Source organism: Doryrhamphus excisus, linkage group LG3, assembly GCF_037039965.1.
Source record: "Doryrhamphus excisus strain RoL-2023G ecotype Guam linkage group LG3, RoL_Dexc_Guam_v1.1, whole genome shotgun sequence".
Classification (NCBI taxonomy): Eukaryota; Metazoa; Chordata; class Actinopteri; order Syngnathiformes; family Syngnathidae; genus Doryrhamphus; species Doryrhamphus excisus.
In genome coordinates this window covers 24,475,635-24,500,316 of record NC_136359.1, presented here as the reverse complement: position 1 = coordinate 24,500,316, position 24,682 = coordinate 24,475,635, and the positions used below count along the sequence as shown (strand labels likewise).

Sequence of the window (24,682 nt, the reverse complement as noted above, 5' to 3'; positions counted from 1 at the left end):
TACGTGTTTTTTATCGATATATATTTTCTTTTGACTTATGGACTTGTGAATGGCGTATAGAAGGGTTTAGATCAGGGGTGGGCAAACTACGGCCCGGGGGCCACATCCGGCCCGCCAAGTGTTTGAATACGGCCCGCCCAATCTTTTCCAAAGTATTTCATTTAAACTCAACATACAACCTGGCATCATGGCCTGAGCCAACCTTTTGATGGTTTTATCAATTTCGTTTTTTGACATGGTCTGTTGTTTACAAAGTGCTCCTGAAAAAAGGGACACAAGCACATAATAATAATAATAATAATAATAATAATAATAATAATTATTATTATTATTATTATTATTATTATTATTATTATTATTATTATTATTATTATTATTATTATTATTATTATTATTATTATTATTATTATTATTATTATATTAATGCTAATTATTATATTAATTATATATAATATTATTGTTGTATTTGCATATTTTACATAATAATAATATAATAATTATTATTTTAATTTTATTGTAATTATTATAATATTTTACTATTTTTAAAATATTTAAATATAAATATAAAATAATAAATCATAATAGCAGATTGCATGACAATTTTACAGATACAATAATACCAGGTGGACTGTTACGTGTAAAATATATAGTCTGCCCCCCCCCCGTAAATTTTGTCATATCAATGCAGATGGCGCTAATGCACACCAAAGCTGCTGGACAACCGCCAATAAACAACAGAAGAAGAAAAACGCACCCTGATAACTTTCCGTTTTGAGCGGCTACAAGATACTTCAGTCGGATTAGGGAAAGGAATATTCCACCCCTGTTAACCCGATTATATATTCAGTCGGATTGGCACTATTCTTTGGGAATGAGGTGTATACAAAGGTTACATTCTTTCCGTTTGAGCAAATAAACCAAATGCAATTGGAATATTTGAGTCCACGTATACGTGGATATTGACATAATATTTGCAAATGATGATTATTGAATGTTAATTATAAAAAGTGATATTGGATAATTCCTCACGGCACACCTGTCAAGGCTGAAAATCACTGGGCTAGGGTACAGAAGTGTATCACAGTATCATTTTTATACTTTAACCAGAACCTTAAATGGTAGTATCTTGATTCAAACATACAACCTTGATGCCTCCTACGAAGCAGCAATCGTTCAAAAGATTGTGTCCATGAAAATTTTAAATAGCGGAAGCCTTCAGTTCTTATTTCCTCAAGGTTCTATATTCAAAACGTCCCGGCAGATTTGCAGAGTTTTGGTTAAAAAAAAAAAAAAAATGTATTTGTATTTTTTTTTATAAGAATTTTTTTCTGCAGAAAATTCATCTCATTGGTATTAATTCATAAATATGTGAAAATACAGGTTAAAGTGATCAGATTTGAATGACATTTCATCTACAGATTGATAATAAATTATTTTCATTGGAAGTTTGAAAGGCAAAAGTTGGACTTAACATGGAAAGCATAGAAATTATGCTGGTCTATGCTGCCTTTTGCTGGTCAGTGCTGGTTTAGCTGGTGGACCATGCTGGTGTATGCTGGATTTACTGGTGGACCACGCTGTTGTATGCTGGATTTACTGGTGAACCAGCATAGCATAGCATAGCATAATTTCCATGCTGGTGTATGATGGTGGACCAGCACGAAAACGCAATATTTGCCGCAGGAAAACACAACATATGCTGGTATACTGGTCTATGGCGGTCATGCTGGTAGCTGGTCTCTGCAGGGTTTCAAGCAGCTATCGGGGCAGCTATTGTTTATTCAATTTTTATTTTTACGTACTATGAGAGCGGCATTGATGTGATTCTCTGACTACCCGTTGATATCAAGATGTCAGCGCCCAATATGTTCACTTTCTCCGAACCATCCCAGTCAGACTTGTAACGTGTAATTTGGTTGGGTGGATGTACGTAAGTACCTGGATTTCAGATGGGCAAGTTCTTTTTTTTTTTTTTTTTGCCTTTCATTTTACTACCAATTTCAAAGAAATTTGTCATTCTGGCTCATTGGTTTTGACGGGCTAAGATTGCATTTTTTTCTCTTTTAATTTCGACTACGTGAGTTTGCATTGCTCCTCACAAGTCTACACTCTACACCAGGGGTGGGCAAACTATGGCCCGGGGGCCACATCCGGCCCGCCAAGTGTTTGAATACGGCCCGCCCAATCTTTCCAAAGTATTTCATTTAAACTCAACATACAACCTGGCATCATGGCCTGAGCCAACCTTTTGATGGTTTTATCAATTTAGTTTTTTGACATGGTCTGTTGTTTACAAAGTGCTCCTGAAAAAGGGACACAAGCACATAATAATAATAATAATAACAATAATAATAATAATTATTATTATTATTATTATTAAATTGTTATAATTATTATTATTATTATTATTATTAAATTTTTATAATTATTATTAGAAATATTATGATTATTATAATTATTATATGAATGCTAATTATTATATTAATTATATATACTATTATTGTTATATTTGCATATTTTACATAATAATAATATAATAATTATTATTTTAATTTTATTGTAATTATTATAATATTTTATTATTTTTCAAAGATTTAAATATAAATATAAAATAATAAATAATAATAGCAGATTGCATGACAATTTTACAGATACAATAATACCAGGTGGACTGTTACGTGTAAAATATATAGTCTGCCCCCCCCCCCCCCGTAAATTTTGTCATATCAATGCGGCCCGCGAAAAGTTTGCCCACCCCTGCTCTACACTCTACACTCTACACTCTACACTCTACACTCTACACTCTACACTCTACACTCTACACTCTACACTCTACACTCTACACTCGTATTTTGCTGTTGCTTTTGCCCGCCTCCCCCACAGGGATAAAGCAACTGTATGACTGAAGGGCGGTGTCAGGAGATGAATGGAAGGGGAAGGAATGATCTGCTCCATTTTTCAGTGAAGCAGATCCATGATAATAATCTGCAAGTGAAACTGCTCTTCTGTGGGGAATTGATGCTGTGTATTGGATGATGCTGGTTGTCCGAGATGGAAAGGAGCCTTCTCAGTTTCTTTTACCACAGATATCAGGATATTCAACTCACTGGGTGTCAGTCCAGGCTCCCCGCAGAACAATATGGCGTACTAAATAGTCTTACAACGCACATTAACCTAATGGTACAGCATCAGGAGCAATGAAGGGTTCAGTATACTTGGACCTGATTACGGGTGGACGAAGGATCAACCCCGCATCCTTCAGGTTGGGGGACGACCACTCTAGCACCTGAACCATGCCGCCTTTAGCAGCTTTTTGTATATGTTGGCAGTCCAGTCCGTTTGTCACACCTGCAAACGTAATACAAATCTGCAGCTTTGAATATAATAATCCCGCAAATATAATAAATTTCCCACAAACATAATCAAATTTGCCTCCCGCAAATAGAATACTGAATTTCCTGCAAATGTAATAACTATGTTATCTTTTTTTAAATTTAAAATAAATTATAATTTAATAATTAAAGATTCCTTTAATGTATTCAATAATTTTGAATAATATTTTTTCCACAACAAAAGAAAAAAATGATTTATTTTTGTAGAATTCTCATTTAATTCTTGTAAAAATGCACCTTTTTCCACTTCATATTAGAACTTTTTCTCCCAGTATTGCTACGTTAAAAATTCAGAATTCTGCAAAGAATTTTGCTAGATTTTTTAGAATTAAAAAATCATATTTTTCCCCCATTAACATTGCTAATTTATTCTCTTAATTCAAATACTTTTTTTGTAATAATTCAATTTTTTCTTCCAATATTCTCACATGTTTAGGAAATGATTATTATTAATAATAAATTATCTTTAAATAAATTGTCTTTAAAGTAAAATTCTAGTACAATTTGAAGTATTTTGCCATTATATGACTTCATTAGTTTTTTCACATAATATAATGAATATTCTGACATAAATAGCATTATCAGTCAGTACGCAAGAAGTCAATCCAGTAAGGAAACTGTATCTATAAACAGTAGACAGAAGAAGGGTTCATAACAGGTCAAAACATGACATAGGAGTACAACAAACTTGTTCGATGAATACTTTCAACGGGGGCATATTTCGCTTAACACACAATCTCAAGTATCGAGATATCGAGTTGCGTCATTGAGGTCAAAGTCCAAGTCGAATCTGACACCATTCCAAGTTATGACTTTCTCCTTGACAAACTTTGATTCTATATTGTAAAATTCCGACTTAATGCTCTCATTTGTAAAAGTTCATCCTAAGAAAATTCCACTTTTTTTCTTGTTATATGAATTTTTTTCCTCCCAATTTTCTATGATTTATTTTACATAAAATTCTCGTTTAATTCTTGTAAAAATGCAACTTTTTTGCCCTTCATATTAGAACCTTTTCTCCCAATATTGCTACTTTTTTTTACTCTTAAAAGTAATTTTTTTTCAGAATTCTGCTAGATTTTTATCTTTAAAAAAATCATATTGTTTCCCCATTAACATTGCTAATTTATTCTCCTAATTTCCCCTTCATATTAGAACTTTTTCTCCCAATATTTCTACTTTTTTTTACTCTTAAAAGTAAAAAAAAATTTTTTGATTAAAAAAAAACATAATTTTTCCCCATTAACATTGCTAATTTATTCTCCTAATTCGAATACTTTTTTTAATAATTATTTTTTTTTCTCCCAATATTCTCACATGTTTAGGAAATGATGATTATTATTAATAAATTATTATTATTAAATTATTATTATTAAATGTATTCTTTATTATTATTATTAAATTTAAAGTAAAATTCTAGTAAAATTAGAAGTATTTTGCCATCATAGGACTTCATTAGTTTTTTCACATAATATAATGAATATTCTGATAAAAATAACATTATCAGTCAGTACGCAATTATGCAGGAAACTGTATCTATAAACAGTAAACAAAAGAAGGGGTCAAAACATGACATAGGAGTACAACAAACTTGTTCGATGAATACTTTCAACACACAATCGCAAGTATCGAATCTGACACCATTCCAAGTCATGTGACGTGAGTCCTCACCTCTGGTACAGTAAATACTGATATTTCCTATTGTGACTCTGCTGTATAGTTTTATGTTTGTCCTCGAGGTTCCCCTGCTTCATGTTTTGAAATCTTAAAATTGGATCTATTCACGTAGACAAAGCCGTGGGTTGGACTGCACTGAGCTCCAGTCCATATTAGGCACAAGGCCTAATGAGGTTAAGAGATAAAAGTTGCAGCTTCCTGGAGGGAATAAAAAATGGGGGGGGGGTTTATCAAATATTATATATATTTGGCATGCGGTTTGGCTGTAGGCAGAATGACTAATTTGCACATTCATTTCAAACAAAAGCCTCTATAGCGGAACTGCTCCGGCGACTCTGCAACATTGCAACGAGCTAGAAACAATACCTGCACAATGCCTTTGTCAACATGAGCCTTATTGGTGAGCGGCTGCATCCGTAATGAGAGTCGTTTGGAGTAACTTGCTAATTTCGTGTGTATTGTCTTCGGTTTAACTTTCATTTTAACCCTCTGGGCTCCGTTCATGCAGCAGCTATTTTGTTCATTTGTTATTCGGCTGTTAAGAACGATTTGTGCATGCAAACATAACACACAAGCGACATGTGGAATGCAAGGAGCAGGTATCGACATAAAACGTACACACTAATGTACATGCAGTACTTATAGTTTATCACGAGGGCTGATACTGGTACGCGGACGCATGATACTGGGCCTGATATCAGACAAACCATGTGATGATCTTATTATCACATACTACAGTATTAATTGTCCCTGTACCCTTAGAAAGCGCCCATGAATGATACTGGAAAAGGCTAGAAATGATACCGTGTCAAAGCCCAGGGCAGTGATACTGATAAAATATAGAGTTTAACCATGTCCAGTATCAGCCCCCGTAGCTGTCCAATCAGAGCGCGCTGCTCTGGTATCGTGCCCGTGAAACAACCAATCAGAGAACAGCGCACGAGTGCTTAGTGCCTAGTGCTTTTCCAGTCACCAAAAAAACCAAACTTGATTAATGGAACTTTTTTGCAATTATTGTGTTTACACTGTTTAGATATAATATACGAATGTAATAAACTGAACATTTTCTGGAAACAAAATGGTATTTTGATTAAATAGTACGTGATAATAAGCTCATGATTAAATAGTATGTGATAATAATCACAAATCAAAAAGACCATATTGTTTCCAGAAAATTTTCAGTTTATTACATATATTATATCTAAACAGTGTAAACACAATAATTGCAAAAATATTTCAACAATAATATTTCATCAACAGTCTTATCTTATCAATGTCTGACAATTAAAGTTCCATTAATCAAGTGTGTTTTTTTTGGTGACTGGAGACGCACTAGGCCAGGGGTGGGCAAACTACGGCCCGGGGGCCACATCCGGCCCGCCAAGTGTTTGAATACGGCCCGCCCAATTTTTCCAAAGTATTTCATTTAAACTCAACATACAACCTGGCATCATGGCCTGAGCCAACCTTTTGATGGTTTTATCAATTTCGTTTTTTGACATGGTCTGTTGTTTACAAAGTGCTCCTGAAAAAATGGACACAAGCACATAATAATAATAATAATAATAATAATAATAATAATAATAATAATAATAATAATAATAATAATAATAATAATAATAATTATTATTATTATTATTATTATTATTATTATTATTATTAGTATTATTATTATTATTATTATTATTATTATTATGCTTGTGTCCATTTTTTCAGGAGCACTTTTATAATAATAATAATAATAATAATAATAATAATAATTATTATTATTATTATTATTATTATTATTATATTTTTTAATTATTATATTATTATTATTATTATTATTATTATTATTATTATTAGATTAATATAATTATTATTAGAACTATTATGATTATTATAATTATTATGTTAATTATATATAATATTATTGTTATATTTGCATATTTTACATAATAATAATATAATAATTAAATTTATTTAATTAATTTTATTGTAATTATTATAATATTTTATTATTTTTAAAATATTTAAATATAAATATAAAATAATAAATAATAATAGCAGATTGCATGACAATTTTACAGATACAATAATACCAGGTGGACTGTTACGTGTAAAATATATAGTCTGCCCCCCCCCCTCGTAAATTTTGTCATATCAATGTGGCCCGCGAGTCAAAAAGTTTGCCCACCCCTGCACTAGGCACTAAGCACTCGTGCGCTGTTCTCTGATTGGTTGTTTCACGGGCACGATACCAGAGCAGCACGCTCTGATTGGACAGCTACGGGGGCTGACTGGACATGGTTAAACTCTATATTTTATCAGTATCACTGCCCTGGGCTTTGACACGGTATCATTTCGGCTTTTTCCCGTATCATTCATGGGCGGTTTCTAGGGTACAGGGCCAATTAATACTGTAGTATGTGATAATATACTACAGTAAAGTCTCGTTATATCGATATTCTCGGGAGTCGGAAAAAATACCGATATAACCGGACTATCCATATATCCGATCCTGCGCCGAACTGCATTAAAAGTGGGCGGATCTTTGATATGGCATGTAATTTTCTCCTTGAGTTCATGGATTGCGTATCTAGCATGCTTTTGTACTACAATAAATGTTGTACTACAGTAAATAAAAATAAACTTACGCTGTAGTGATTACCGGTTACCGGGACATAATTCACCCCGGAACTATCGATAGGGAAGGTGTTGCCACCCGGAGGGGTAGGCGCGAGGGACGGGTGTTTTCCGCTGTGTGTGCTGCACTCTGGTGGTGGAAGTGTGAAAAATAAAGTTGACTGGAAGCAGCCGTTCGCCGTGTTCTTTTTTGGTATTGAAATTGAAAGATTGATTTAAGCTGCTTTTGTATCGATATAAGCAGACCAAATTGGCTGGCGGGAGATGAAAAGGGCATCGTAGTAACCGGATTATCATAATAACCGTGTATCGTACTAACGAAGCTAATTATATCATAATAGACTAGAAATTTGCCGGGAAATGAAAATAGTATCGTAATAAGTAGTAATTCGTTTTAACCGATATCGATATAACGAGACTTTACTGTATGTATATTACACAAATTTATAACCTGCAAGTGGGCAAAATAACCAATGTAGGGCAAATGAGATGGGGTTTCGACCAATAAATGGACTACTTGTAGAGATCATAAGCACAAAATAGTATTTTTTCCCACAAATTACTGGGTTAACCTCAGATTAGAGTAAGGTGCGACTAGTATCTCTGCCTCCAGCCAGTCGCTGGGGATCTGACGAGACAAAAAATAAACAAGAAGAAGTGCAGGGAAACAACTTAGAAGCGAGTACTTAACACTTTATTTAATATTTTAGCTTTCTTGCCATGGTGATTTTTACATTTTTTTGGTGAAGATTTGAAATGGAGAAGAAGCAGATGAAGAGGTTCACTAATGAGCCCCATTAATAGCGTTCCGACAATAAACAAACAGGTATGACAGCTGACTCAGAGGCAGCGCTCTCCTCTCTCCGTCTGTCAGGCAACCACCTGTCAACACTCATTTCAACTCAATGAGCGCGCTGCCGCGTCGCAACGCTTGCTGCCTTGCTCGACCGCAAATCCGTCAGTCATGTTTTTTTTAACTCCAAGTAGAAGCTGAGGCTTTTTAAATGCATCATTATGGAAACAGTATTTATTATTACGTTCTCCTCCCACACGTGCTATCATTTGCCAAACATGTTTGGAAAAATTATGAATTATTGTGTCTGACACTCTACTGACTGAAAAGTACCAGCCAGGGTTGCTTTGTTTACTGGAGATAAAAATAAAACACAATGAATATCCAATCCACTTTCTGTTTGTTTTCAGGGCTGAAGGTACGAGAGGTGATGATCAACGTGTCCCGTCAGCAGGTAGAGGATTTCCATGGCCCAGAAGACTATTGGTGCCTTTGTGTGGCTTGGAGTCACCTGGGTACGTCCAAGAGTCGCAAGGCTACTGTTCGCATCGCATGTGAGTAGTTCAACAATTAAACATCCATCCATCCATCCATCCATTTTCCTCCGCTTATCCGAGTCCGGGTCGCGGGGGCAGCAGTCTTAGTAGGGAAGCCCAGACTTCCCGGTCCCCGGCCACCTCCTCCAGCTCCACCGGGAGGACACCAAGGCGTTCCCAGGCCAACTGTGAGACATAGTCCCTCCAGTGTGTCCTAGGTCTGCCCTGGGGCATTTTCCCGGCTGGGCATGCCCGGAACACCTCACCAGGGAGGTCCGGGAGGCATCCGGACTAGATGCCCGAGCCACCTCAACTGAGTCCTCTCGATGTGAAGGAGAAGCGGCTCTACTCTGAGCCCCTCCCGGATGACTGAGCTCCTCACCCTATCTCTTAGGGTGAGTCCAGCTACCCTACGAAGGAAACTCATTTCAGCCGCCTGTATACACGATCTCATTCTTTCGGTCATGACCCAAAGCTAGGAACATAGATCCACCGGTAAATTGAGAGCTTTGCCTTCCGGCTCAACTCTCTTTTCACCACGACGGTCCGGTACAGCGACCGCATTACTGCCGAGGCTGCACCGATCCGTCTGTCGACCTCACGCTCCCAGGTTCCCTCACTCGTGAACAAGACCCCGAGATACTTAAACTCCTCCACCTGGGGCAGGACCTCATTCCCAACCCGGAGGGAGCACTCCACCCTTTTCCGACTGAGAACCATGGCCTCTGATTTGGAGGTACTGAGTCTCAGCCCAGACGCTTCACACTCAGATGCAAACCGTCCCAGTAAACGCTGAAGGTCACAGCCCGAAGAGGCCATAAGAACCACATCATCTGCAAATAGCAGAGATGAGATTCTAAGGCCCCCGAACCGGACTCCCTCAACACCTTGGCTGCGCCTAGAAATTCTGCCCATGAAAATTGGCGGAGGCCAACGTTTACCGGAAACTGACTCGACTTACGACTGGCAATGCGAACCAGACTCCTGCCCCATTTGTACAAGGACCGGATAGCACGTAGTAGCGCGCCACCAATCCTGTACTCCTGGAGCACCCCCCAAAGGACGCTATGCCTTTTCCAGATCCACAAAACACATGTAGACAATTAAACAACTGGATTAGAAAAAAGTTTGTAGTGAAAGGCGAGTTAATTCCATTTTCACAGCGCCGATTCACAACTTGTTATCCCGAGGCACCTTCCATCTGGAACAGGTCTACAATGTCAAGAATAAACACCTAAATGCCCATCTGTGAAGAATAATCATATCAGATGTAATGGTGTTGTTGTCTCCATAAACACCTACACCTACTAGAGAGAGAAAATACTTTGAGAGTAGAGTAGAAACATACGGCATGGATGGGAATGACAAATGTCAATGCACACAACAGCTGTATAGTTAGCTGCAAATGTTACATATTATCAACAAGACTGTTGCTTATTGTTATTTCTTATTAATAAATATAATAGGATAGATAACGTCAGTGTTGTTTGCAGCTCTGGAAAGTTAATCTAAAATGCAAATGTAAATTCATTAATATTTTGTACATGGGTCACAAATTTTCTCCCTGTGTTGACTGTCCTCCTATTACTCTGATAAATATTTAAATTTATTTAAATATGAATAAATAATTTAAATTTATTTAAACATAAATAAATAATTTAAATTTATTTAAATATAAATATATAATTTAAATTTATTTAAACATAAATACATAATTTAAATTTATTTAAATATAAATAAATAATTTAAATTTATTTAAATATAAATATATAATTTAAATTTATTTAAACATAAATAAATAATTTAAATTTATTTAAATATAAATAAATAAATAAAGGGATTTATTATGCTCAGTTTTCGACTGTTTGTATTTGTAAAAAAAAAAAAATCATCCAATCCAAGTTAACTCCACCAACGGCCGATGACATTGACTGTGTCGAGGTGCTGAAACTTAAGAAGCCTGTTAAAACATCACGATGCACCTTCCGACCAGACTTCAGGCAGCAATCGAGTGGCATTTGTATGACGTTGGAAGTACTTTTTTAAAGTGGAACGGCACTTTTTTTTTTTTTACTTTGCATTTGAGAATCCTTATGTGAAACATGAACACGTATTTATTTCCTTTTTCTGTGCATTATAACTAGGGATCGACCGATATGGTTTTTTTGGGGGGCGATGCCGATAACGATTTTTTTTCCATCACCCTCAGCCGATATTTGTGGCCGATACTGCTTTTGATCCCTCAATTTACATGAAAAAATGACCATGATAAAAAGTAAAAAAAAAAAAAAAGTAAAAAGTGTTGCCGGGACAACACAAAGCTGCCCTGGCGGATGCCTGACTGTAAATCATGCGGTGGAAAAACTACATCGGCAAACCCACGCGCGTATGTATCGGTCGATCCTTAATTATAACACAAGAAAACTAGTTAATTTCAGTTAGCTTACAATGCTATCATTGGGATACACTTATTTCGACCAGAATCAGAATCGCCTTAATTGTCATTTATTGTCATTGTATTGCATGCAACGAAATTTGAGTGCAACGAAATTTGAGTGCAACTCCACGGTGCATTTTGTAGAAAGTAAAAATAAGACTAAGTAAAAGGATAAAAATAAAACAAGGAATAACCATATAAATTTTAAAGTAGCAGGCGCTGTTCAAAATAAGTGTAAATATATGTACATCAAAAACAATAACCTATACAGTAACAAAATGTAGAATTGCAGTAACCAAATATGGAATTTTAGTAAACAAAATGTAGTATTGCACATATTGTACCTGAGTTTCACTTATTGCATATAAGTCCAGTATTGCACAATTTGAAGCTTATTGTACATAACTGTGAGGTGTGTGTTTTTGTAGTGCAAAATAAGTCTAAAATATGATTTATGATTCATGAAGCCCTCTTAAAAAAAACATTGCATTATTTGTCATACATGCTGTGATCATGCATTAACATGTACATCAAATTCTGCTGATTGGTGCTTTAGCGTTATGGGGGGGGGCATGGGGTTGGGAACCACTCCTCTAAACCACACATTGTCTGGCACAGGGCAGTGATGGCTTTCAAGGTCATGGTGTGCAAAGGCCTTTTAGAGCCGGACTGGATGGAAGCCAAGATGACCAGAACACTTGACACCTGACAGTTGCCTCTTATCTCCCCACACAGACCTGAGAAAAAACTTTGAGCAGGACCCCCAGGGGAAGGAAGTGCCAATCAATGGGATGATCGTTCTGCATTGTCGCCCTCCAGAGGGAGTGCCTGTGGCGGAGGTATGGCAGACACTCCTCTTTCCCTTTCTACTGAAAGACGAGAAGGAAACATTGCCTCAGAAGTGTTGCGTTATTCCTCGAGATGAAACTTTAAAACCCGGACAGTCGATAATTGTGTCTTTTCTGCTTTGTGTGACCTTTAAGTGATTGATACTTGGGTTTGATACCAGTAACAAGTACTCCAGTACAAGACGTGTCTAGGAATATAGTTCATTTAAATCGTGGATGGCAGGTCTGAGAGCCTTGTGAGACTCCATTGTTAAAAATATTTGAAAGTCAGGCTGACACAAAGTGATGATGTAAGGGGGAAATTGATCTTTCAAAAACAATATTCCTCCTTATCATTTTTTTTCTGTACTCAAGAAGACTCGCCACACTCATTAGCAGGAATTGTTTTTGTTTTTCTTCACACAATAGCGCATTATTTTATTCATAGCACCACTCCTAATTGTTGCTATTTTCAGAGTAAAATCTAAGAATGTCATAGGCTAGTTTTGGTCTTAAATTAAGTAATTATATTTCATCGTTTCATGCTTAACATGCTGTCCTCCCTTTTGTAAAAACTCTCGATTTCCACTGAATTGGTGCCGTTTGCATCACAACATCTTGCAAGATTAAAACATGTCGAGAAATGAAAAGGGCAGACTGAAATCTGTCTGACTGAATCTGGCACATTAAGTGCTTTATGCACACTATAAACCTTGCAATCCTACCAGAGTCACTCGGTAAGAAACTAATTTTTTTTTTTTCCTTAAACTTCAACAGTTGCTGCTGTGTTAAAGGGGACCTATTATGTTCATTTTTTTTGGCCCTTTGTAGATCTTCCAGAATCTGCACCTATTCCAGCTGTATTTCTTTGGATTTGTGTTTCCCGCGAAACGGATCTGTTTTTTACCTATTCCACCCACGCCCCGCCTCCTGGCAAGCCCACCCCGCTGTGGTTGGTCACACTTCCAAGCGCTTAGGAGGACTTCCAGTGTTCAGCAACAGTTTGTCGGCTAATCCAGCCGCTTCCTGGCCCATGTTTACAAAACAGTGAAGTGTTAAATACTGTTGACAGGTTAAAATCTGGTTGGGAATCGGGCACTCCAACCACTTGTGCTTGATGCGTTCGTAGGAATTGTAAACAAATGTAGCTTCCCTTACAGCGGAGCTTGGGGGAGGGCAGAGAGTGTATCTGGCCTACAGCGCACGCCCATATAAGGAAGGCTGACCATGTGTGACATCACACGCCCTCTGAAACCAAGCGTTTTGACTCATCCCAAACTTTGTTCAGGGTTCACTTCCAGAGGCCTGCCAGAGGAGGAGCACTCATTGTTGCGCACACTTTGTCAGAAGCACCACCGGTGATGTGGAGCTCAGGAGAATCACAAAGGAACAGTTTTGGAAGGTCCTCTGAAAGCAAACTTTTGGGTCATCCCAGATGTCTTTTCACTTCCAAATGTGCAAACCTCGTTATCTGAAACTTTGGCATCGTTTAGCACGATTTATACAACATTCTAACTACATTTATATGTCAGAAAAGTGGAAAAAGCATAATAGGTCCGCTTTAATGTCCAAGCAGAGGCTGTAAACTGGGATCTACTCTATTGTGTGACCCTTGTTTGCTACTTTGAATAACTGTGGAGGTTTGATGGCATTACCATTCTGATCAAAGCCTTTGGTAGTCCCACCAAAACGTAACGTACTGTACGTTAATCACAGTGGATCTGCCCTGACATCCAAACAATACAAAATTCTCCAAATCCCAGACTTCTTCTGTGTTGGGCCTCTGTTTTATAGCAGTCACCTTGCAGCACAAATCTGACCTGACACTACGACACGCATCACCATATCAATATTTTATAAAAACCAGTTGTGCTGACATGGAATGAATATTGCTGAGAATATTGACCTGTACATTATTCATTCCCGTTTCTTGTGGCTGGACTCATTTGTGTTAGCAAAGGACGAGATATGAAGCCGTGAGTTGGTATGATTCAACTAATTATATCCTCAAGGTGTATTCAGTATCACTGAGATGGCATCGGTACATTTCAACGTTTAATAATTTCTACTGTGAACGTCTGACCTCCACCTAAAAGTGTACCCTGGACACATTAATATTGTATCTAGTCATGTGGTCACCGCTGGACCAGGCAAAAAAAGCCGTCTGACCAAAATAGATATTTTTATGGATGTTTAAATTACACGTTGTTGCTGTTGGTGCTTAAATGTAACCCCTGAAAAAAAAAATGGAGCTCGATTGTATTGATTTCTTAGTACCTATTGTTTCTGATTGAGGTATGCAGGGCCTTTCAGAGGGAAAAAAAATGGTTTCCCGTGAATTTTGATAGCACAAATATTAACCTATAATCATTGCTTGCCACTTTGTGCTTAGAATTTTGCTGCGTCACTCTATCACGTTTTTTTAAAAATAAATTAATACATTCAATTATGGTGTTCTGTGGATGAATACAGCCAATAATTAGTTATACATCGTGCACGCGCTGAAAGTTGAAAAATGTTTAGCTTTTCATGGCTGCTGCCCAGACGAGGACCAATCAGTAGGAGTTTCATTGATCGACCAATGAGCAGACAGGTTGCTAATCATCCCGCTATCCTCGCCATGTCACATTTCCCGGAGCTATGTGACATTTCTAAAAAAAGAATATAGCCATATGGTGCAAGTAAACATAGTGGGTAAGTTTGCGTTCATTTACACGCCAAGCTAAAACTAAATTCTGAACTCCTGATGTCACTTCCTGTCCACCACACCCTGAGCTCCCCCTCGTGCCAGAGCACATTAACAGCAACAAATACAAGCATCCATCAATACATCCGTATCCAATACCATTTATCCTCAATAGCGTTGCAAGGGGTATGCTGGAGCCTATCCCAGCTGACTTTGGGCAAGAGGCGGGGTCCACCCTGGACACACAAGCCTCAGTCTTATTTATGTCTTACGTGTCTTATTATGCTACTACAGTATATGTGGTAATACTGTAACAGTGTAAAAGTGACTGTAGGGGTGTTATTTACTGTCTAGAGCAGGGGTCTCAAACACGCAGCCCGCGGGCCAAATGTGGCCCGCAGGACACTAGTTTGAGACCCCCGCCTTGTTTGATATGGATGCTGTATGGTATCATGTACTCGGAAAAAATTATTACGTTTGATTCATGTTCATGTTAAAGGTTAAATAACTGTTAATAGTTATCCTCCCTATCCGTGTGGAAGTGGTAAGTTTTTGGCTATTTAAGTTGAAAGGAAATAACTTGAAGGCTACCGTTTAGGTCGCTAGCTCTCTAGTTTGCGAGTTAGCATGTGTCTCAAGACCCTGCAGTTGCGCAATATGTTGTAAATAAAAAGAGTATAAATGTGACTATAGTCGTGTTTTGTCATGTCTACAGGGCTCTAATAATGCTTTGTTCATTTTAATCTGAAAAAAATCATTTGTCTACCCACCAACTATATGTGCTTTCTTAAGTTTTTATTATTTGCCCTTTTATTATTATTATTATTATTATATTTGTTTATTACTGATTGATTGATTTTCTTTATTCTTGATTTGTTTATTTATTTTTCATCTTTTTTGTGCAGAAAAATAAAAATTAAAATATTTGAGAACAGTGGAATGTTTTATCAGAGCTTTTATTGTAGAAAATCGGAACCAAAGCACTGAAAAAGTTTGTATATTTTTCTGAAAACCTGATGCGGCCCAGTCTTGCCCAGACCCTAGCTCCAGTGGCCCCCAGGTAAATTGAGTTTGAGACCCCTGGTCTAGAGGGATTTAATAATTAAAAGAAATGTACTGTATTAGTTGTAGAAGATCCTAAAAAGGTTTTCTATGTTTTATCTACTCAAATATTCAATTTATGGATAAGGCACTCTTTGCGGAAATTCACGTATCATGGTTGATTCTGGAACCAATTAACTGTAATAAATGATACATTATATCCAAAAAATGGAGCAAAAAATGAAAACCATTGTTTCACTTTAATTCCGACAAGAACATCATTGGACGGTGAATGCATAGGAGTGCATAAGAACCCTGAAAAATAAGACTCCTTTGAGATTTTCCGAGTTGAACCTTGAAACGAGGAGCCAACCAGGAAGCCAATTTTAACAATTTCAGTGAAACACTTTTATCTGAGATGAATCCTTTTTTTCTGTCGCACGCTGATAGAAGGCATTATGCTTCTTTTAGACAATTCACCATTTAAATCCCTCACCTACCTTGGCCTCACTTTTGTTACTTTCTTTATCCTGGTGCAGTTTGCATGTGTTATTTCGCCATAGGCTAGACATCTTATCAAAGAGACGATGAGTATTTGGATTAAACAAAAGCCTTGACCCCCTTGCCAGAAGACGGGGATTCTTGTTTTAGTTTGCGTTGATAAGACAGACTAGCCTGGAATAGTAATGCTCACAAAGGAGGAGAAGTGGTATTTGGGAAGCAAAAAAAAGGGGGGGCAGATGAGCAATGCAAATCGGCTTTGTGTTTCCCTCAATATCTTTCTGATGAACCGTCAGAGAATGAAAGCACCACGGAGGTGCAGATATCTCCTGCGACTCTCGCAGCTGAAATCAGGCTCGGTGTTTATTTGAGTCCGCCGTGATGATTTTAAAGCAAGCGTTTATGAACTCAGTGACGATCTGTACGTGTCTTTGCCGATTGGTTTCGGAGAATCCGACTAGTGGATTAGCTCCGACTCCTCAGGTTTGCCGCCCAGCAGGTATCGCTGGCATTCAGTGGCCCCGATGCCTGATGGAGAGGTGTGATACGTGGAAATGTGTCAGCAATTAACATTCGCCACAGGCGGTTCAGAGTTTCCACCAAAGGAGAAGCAGTCATGCTGAATTGTAACACTTAGTAGTCATTCATTTTAACGGAGATTTATCCTCAGTTTGACATCAAAAAGGTTTAGGTTTGGTGTCTCAGATGACTGATCTTGATGTGCACACTCATACATATCTTTAATGGCTTCTATGTCACCTACAGTTTGGTCAATAAATATTTGGACGGACAAAGTTTTTCTAATTTGCTTGCTGGAAAGTGTTACTCATGCTGACTCCGGGTAGACACAGAGGAAAAAACAACCAGACCATAGTCCGATCCGTTTTCTTGGCTCATCCAATGAGGAGTCAGGATACAAGCAAGGAAGGTCCTCAGTGCTAATGTGATATTTTCTCAAAATGTGACCATAATAACTTTTTTTCTGTGCATGGATTATTAGGTAATGTCCTGTCATGTCCCCAACATCAAATGAGCATCTGTGTGAGTGTGTGCCCCCCCCCCCCTCGGGCATTCATCACTGTAAGTCTTCAATAAAATGTAAAACTCATGTCAAGAATTGAATCAGTTATTGATTTAATATCCTCATTGATATGCATTTAGTCTCCGCCATCTCTGTGTGGAGTTTGCATGTTCTCCTCGTGCATGCGTGGGATTTCTCCGGGTACTCCGGTTTCCTCCCACATTCCAAAAACATGCTAGGTGAATTAGCGACTCCAAATTGTCCATAGGTATGAATGTGAGTGTGAATGGTTGTTTGTCTATATGTGCCCTGTGATTGGCTGGCCACCAGTCCAGGGTGTATACCGCCTTTTCGCCTGAAGACAGCTGGGATAGGCTCCAGCACCCTTGCGACCCTAGTGAGGATAAGCGGTATAGAAAATGAATGTGACACCACGGGTAACTTGTGCATGACAAGGTTATTACTCAGCTGCAATGACTGTTTCATACTTGGATGATATTACTCGTAATCCTAAACATGTTAGCACAGTGGTAGAAAATTAATGAATGAGTCAATGACTTCTTGATCTGGAAAAATACTAAAGATTATTCCAACGTGGCATAAACAACTCCAACATCATCAGTATGCCACAAGTCTGCAATGCTTTTATGCTCATTTTTCAGCCCTTTGTATTGAGTTGTGGACTCCTATAGAGCAGCTATACACAATAACCAGCACAAAAAGCTTTCTAGTTCTTCAGAATCTGCACCTATTCAGCTGTATTTCTTTGGATTTCATGGTTCCCGGCGAAAACGGTCTGTTTTAATGTATTCCACCCACCCACGGCCGGCCCCCAGGCACGCCCACTCTCCTGTGGGTGGTCACATTGCTGATACTGTTGATAATAAACGCCAATTTCGCCCACTGCTGAGTGCATATAACGATTTCCGGTTTGTTACGCCAATTTCATATTGATAACATTCAGCCATATGTGTTGGATCCCGAATCCGATCCGAAAGTGGAGACTATACAGTCAATCATTTTGACGACACATCTCGTCATTACATCTCATCTACAGGTGGAATGGCTGAAGAATGAAGAGCTTGTGAGTTCCTCAACTGACGACAACATCGACACCAGGGCAGACCACAACCTCATCATAAATGAGGCTCGTCTCTCCGACTCGGGCAACTACACCTGCCTGGCAAGCAACATCGTGGCCAAGAGACGCAGCGGAACCGCCACTGTGATGGTCTTCGGTAACTTGTCTTGAACTTGGTCTTTAACTTGTTCAAAAGTTGTTTTATTATTTCATTTGCAAGACGGCCTCTTAGCAAGCACGACTAACCTACAAGGGGCTTCTTCACACTTTTTGGACTATTATGTTAACGCTTTAGTGACAGAACAATGTGATTGATTCCAACCTGTCCATCACCATGAGTCGTGTTACCTTTAGAAACAGTTATTAACAGCTTTTTAGAAATGAAAGAGCTGTACATTCGGAGAGTAGGTGCTTACTCCATTTGATGCTTCTTTTCCCTAATAGCCACGTTTACATGGACCCAAATATTCCAATTCCATTGGGGTTATTTGCTCAAACGAAAAAAATGTAACCTTTGTATACACCTCATTCCCAAAGAAAAGTGCCAATCCCAATGAATATATAATGGGATTCCCAGGGGTGGAATATTCTTTTCCCCAATCCGATTGAGGTATCTTGTACCCGCTCAATCGGAAAGTTGTCAGGGTGAGTTTTTTTAACGCATGCTCAGCTTTGACGTAACACGCAGACGTCTCTCAGGTTTTGAAAATGGCGGCGAGCAGTCATCAATGGACTATAACGGAAAGTTCGTTTTTGATACAAACTTTAAAAGAACTGAACGGAATTGCAAGACTGGACGGACGAAAAACTACTTATTATTATTTAATTTCATTAATTCATTCATTCATTCATTTTCTACCGCTTTTCCTCACGAGGGTTGCGGGGGTGCTGGAGCCTATCCCAGCTGTCTTTGGGCGAGAGGCGGGGTACACCCTGGACTGATCACCAGCCAATCACAGGGCACATATAGACAAACAACCATTCACACTCACATTCATACCTATGGACAATTTGGAGTGGCTAATTAACCTAGCATGTTTTTGGAATGTGGGAGGAAACCGGAGTACCCGGAGAAAACCCACGCATGCACGGGGAGAACATGCAAACTCCACACAGAGATGCCCGAGGGTGGAATTGAACCCTGGTCTCCTAGCTGTGAGGTCTGCGCGCTAACCACTAGACCGCCGTGCCGCCACTTATTTAATTTATTATGATGAAAAATTAATTACATTCCCTTTTCGATGAATCGCGTGATGTTGTTTACGTTTTAGACAGGAAATTGGAATATTCCTTTCCGTGTATACACTGTTTTCTGGTACGTCATTTGGAAAAATTCCATTCGGAAAGAGGAAAATCTCATGTAAACGTGGCTACTTTTACCTTGAACAGTCCTGGAGGTATGGAGAATAATAAGGTGTCTGCATCGTGGATGTTCTCTCTAACACTGTTGATCTTTCTACAGTCGATGGCGGCTGGTCCCTGTGGACAGAGTGGTCACCCTGCAATGTGCCATGTGGGCGAGGTGTACAGAAGAGATCTCGGACCTGTACTAACCCGGCACCGCTGAACGGTGGCGCTTTCTGCGAGGGCATGTCTGTACAGAAGATATCCTGCAGCTCACCCTGTCCAAGTCAGTGACCTTTACATTTATGCATTCATGATGTGCTGTATACTGGAGTAGGAGATTCAAGAGTGTGGAATAGCTCATATTTGTGCGAAAAAGTGCAATCGAGCGTTTGTGACAACTTTCGATAAGTCTCTTAAAGCATTGTGGAGGAATTTTGGCCTACGCCATCTTTGCACAATTGTTGTAATTCAGCCACATTTGAGGTTTTTCAATCAAGAAGCACATTTTTTTAATGTCATACCACAACATCTCAATAGGTCAGGACTTTAACTCGGCCACTCCAAAGTCTTTATTTTGTTTTTCTTATGGTGGAGTCATGAGCACTGACCTTAACTGAGGCTTGTGAGTGAGGCTTGCAGGTCTTTGGATGTTGTTTTTGGGGTCTCCTGTGACCTCTTAGATTAATTATTGCTGTGATCTTGGGGTAATTGTGGTTAGCCGGGCCACTGCCGGGAAGTTTTCACCACTGCTCCATTGTTTATTATCATTTTTGATAATGCCTCTCACTGTGGTTTGCTGGAGTCCCAAAACCCAAAACCCAAAACTAAACTAAACTAAACTAAACTAAACTAAACTAAACTAAACTAAACTAAACTAAACTAAAATAAAATAAAATAAAATAAAATAAAATAAAATAAAATAAAATAAAATAAAATAAAATAAAATAAAATAAAATAAAATAAAATAAAATAAAATAAAATAGGAAAGCAGGAAGTGAACATATCGGATGCTCATATCACTTCCTACTTTGGTACATGACAAAAAATTAAATTAAATTAAATTAAATTAAATTAAATTAAATTAAATTAAATTAAATTAAATTAAATTAAATTAAATTAAATTAAATTAAATTAAATTAAATTAAATTAAATTAAGAAAGCAGGAAGTGAACAAATGTAACAGTTACTGATTGTAAAAGTACCAGATGGAGGGGTAGGGTTTAATAAGCTTTGCTTCTTCCTACTCCTTTTGGACATGTGGAACTGGGAACTGATTATGGGATGCACTCAATTGTAATCTGATGCATGTTCAAATGAAATAAAACCATTACCATTACCATTACCATTACCATTGATTTCAGTTAAATTATTCAGAGAGGGTCATGTAAGTTTGGATATTTTATCTCCCTTAAAAATGAAAATTTTAATTTCAAAACTTTTGTGTTCAGTTTTATTATCATTAAATTATATTTAAATTAGTCTGATGGCCTGAAACATGTAAGGCAATCAAGAAAGGGACAAACACTTTTTCACACAAGTGGATATATATATGTATATATATATACATAGTGTATATAATGTACACCCTGACTCAGAGTCCATCTGTTCATTGATCATCTCAAATTATTATTATTTGTAATTTTATAATTTTAAAATGTTTAAAAGTTAAATGTAATTATCTATGTGAGGCATATTGGAGTACGATGGAGAGTGTTGTGAAGCTGAATCTAACCTAATAATGCAAATCGGAGGAGAATGTCAACATAAAGCTACCAGGATTGGAGGGGAAGCTGGAGACTGACAAGTCCATTTAAAGCAATCTGCTGTACATGTATTCATTTTCTATTGGATGAGCTGAAGCCTATCCTCATGGTATTGAATCGATCTGGACTGGACTGTTCAGGTCTTCCTCGAAGATTTGTGCCACTCATTCATGCAGCTTCATCCAAAACTAGATCGGAGGGCTCTCGTCTGAGGAGATGCAAAACCCCAAAAACCCAAGCGTTTATCCTCTTAGGTAGCGGCATCCTCGAACCGGATGAATATTGAATATTTGTGACACAGAAGACAGATGGTTTGAAAGAGGAGTGAGGGTCATGTTGAAAACCATCTGTTAACTGGGGGGTGGGGGGGGGCTGCGGCACCATCTTTCCTCTGCATACGATATTGTCATTTCATCCTTTCATAAGAGAGCCAAGGAAGCCTCGAATAAGTAAACATGACATTGACACTTTTGGTTTTAAGGTGCATCCATAAAACATTCTTACAACTGAGTAGTTGTTGACCAAACCCCTGCTTCAAAACGTCAACTGTCTTATAGTATATAGTCTACCATCTGTCTCTTTTGGTGCTAAAAGATACACGACGATACATTAGACAGTATATACGTATGTATTAACAAATTCCATCAAATGTTGCCGACTGCCACTTAAATGTTTCAGATCATCCAACAAATTGAAATATTAGTCAATGACCAGGGCTGCACGGCGGTCGAGTGGTTAGCGCGCAGACCTCACAGCTAGGAAACCCGAGTTCAAACCCACCTTTCGGCCATCTCTGTGTGGAGTTTGCATGTTCTCCCCGTGCATGCGTGGGTTTTCTCCGGGTACTCCGGTTTCCTCCCACATTCCAAAAACATGCTAGGTTAATTAGCCACTCCAAATTGTCCATAGGTATGAATGTGAGTGTGAATGGTTGTTTGTCTATATGTGCCCTGTGATAGGCTGGCGATCCTAGTGAGGATAAGCGGTATAGAAAATGAATGTGATACCACGGGTAACTTGTGCATGACAAGGTTATTACTCAGCTGCAATTACTTTTTCATACTTGGACGACATTACTACTAATCCTAAACTATGGAGGACCAAAACTGCCAAAATAATAAATAAATAAATAAATAAAAGTAAAAATAAAAACAAAAATGAAAAAAAAAATCAAAAAAATAAATACAAAAAAATTAATATATATGGAAATAAAAACAAAAATGAAAAAATATATACATAATTAAATAAATAAAAGCAAAAATAAATATTGCAGGCATACCTAGTCGATTTTCGCACTCACATGTCGATCAACCAATAGGCGAACAGTTCAACCCAAGACACACTTAGGACCGCCCCCTCATTTGAATAGTTTTTCCTTCTGCATTTCAAGCTGACATTGTCTGCAGCATGAAATAAATACACAGGAGAGCAGAGTGCTTTTATTTATTTATTGATATGTAATTCTATTTATATATTTATTTTTGTATTTATTTCTACATTTATTTTTGTATTTATTTTTAATTTTTGAATCTTGTTTTTTATTTTGTATTTATTTTTGCTTTTATTTATTTATTTATGTATATATTTTTTTATTTTTGTTTTTATTTCTATTTATATCTTTTTTTGTATTTAATTTTTTTATTTTTTTCATTTTTGTTTTTATTTTCACTTTTATTTATTTATTTATTTATTATTTTGGCAGTTTTGGGCCTCCATACTAAACATGTTAGCACAGCGGTAGAAAATGAATGAATGAATGAATGAATGAATGAGTCAATGACAACACATCTGAACACAAAATACAGTTTTTTAATGAAACTTTTTCTTATTAAGAAAAAGATAACAAACCTAAACCTAATAACAGAGTCGGCAAAAACTGCCATCAAGCATGTTGGAGTAATTTTGTCCCATTCATCTTTGCAAAATTGTTCTAATTTAGCCACATTGGAGGGTTTTCCAGGAAACAACTTTTTAAGGTCATGCCACAGCATCTAAATAGGATTGAGGTCAGGACTTTGACTAGGCCACTCCAAAGTCTTTCTTCAGCCACTCAGTGATGAACTTGCTGGTGTGTTTTGGATCATTGTATGGCTGCAGAACCCAAGTTGGTTTCAGCTTAAGGTCATGAATGGATCACCGGACATTTTCCATCAGTATTTTTGGGTAGACAGCAGAATTTGTGGTTCTTTATGGATTCAGTCTGATGTCTCAGTGCATTGACAGTCTAACTGCTTCTCATAGTAGAGGCTTTCATAATATACGTACACACTCACCATCCATGACACACACATCCACTTACATACGATTGATGGACAAGTATTGTTCGAAACACTGCACAAACTTACACAAATTTTACATTCACCTTCCAGGCACACAACCTTAAGTTTCTCTTTCTCGCTGTTGTGTGTATTTTCATTCTGGGCTATTTCCTCGATATTCTTCACCAGCGTTGCAAACAAATATACAAATATTTGAAAACATTTTTATTATGTGGTCATTGACTACTTCTCCAGTAGCAATGTTTTCCCAAGAAATTTGAAGAAAAGCCAAAGAAACTAAATAGCTTTTTGAACCTAGTCCAATATTTTATGTCTCATATTTTTCTCTTGCTGGTCAAGAATCTGCAACTCCAACCACTTGTTCCTGATGTTTGCCTCTTTAGACAAGTTCAAACATGAACAAATATTTCCTGGAATCTATTAGCATTCGAGAGTGGGAGGGAAAACAAACCTACAGCTTCTACCCCAGAACGCCCATATAAGGAAGTCTGGCTCACTGTGATGTCACTGTGAGACGATGTTAAAAAAAACTCTCTGAAACCGAGTGTTCAGATCCCAAACGAATGTCAGAACTCACTTAAAAATGTGCACACCTCATTAACTGCAACTTTGGCATAATTTAACACAAAAATACAACATTGTATAAACATGTATAGGTCAGAAAAGGAGACAATTT

General features: G+C 37.5%; 1 protein-coding gene across 5 annotated transcripts in view; it reads left to right on the top strand.

Annotated features, from left to right (window-relative positions):
- The window catches only part of unc5db (unc-5 netrin receptor Db), a 183,983-nt gene that overhangs the window by 96,507 nt on the left and 62,794 nt on the right, over nucleotides 1-24,682 (top strand). For all 5 annotated transcript variants that reach the window (XR_013627106.1, XR_013627105.1, XR_013627104.1 and 2 more), the window contains exons 3-6: nucleotides 8,898-9,041; nucleotides 12,196-12,299; nucleotides 18,594-18,774; nucleotides 20,080-20,247. Coding sequence is in view for 1 of the 5 variants with exons in the window: in XM_058070184.2 (XP_057926167.2) it covers nucleotides 8,898-9,041; nucleotides 12,196-12,299; nucleotides 18,594-18,774; nucleotides 20,080-20,247 (597 nt within the window). In the remaining 4 variants the exon portion in view is untranslated. The remainder of the gene's footprint in view (nucleotides 1-8,897; nucleotides 9,042-12,195; nucleotides 12,300-18,593; nucleotides 18,775-20,079; nucleotides 20,248-24,682) is intronic.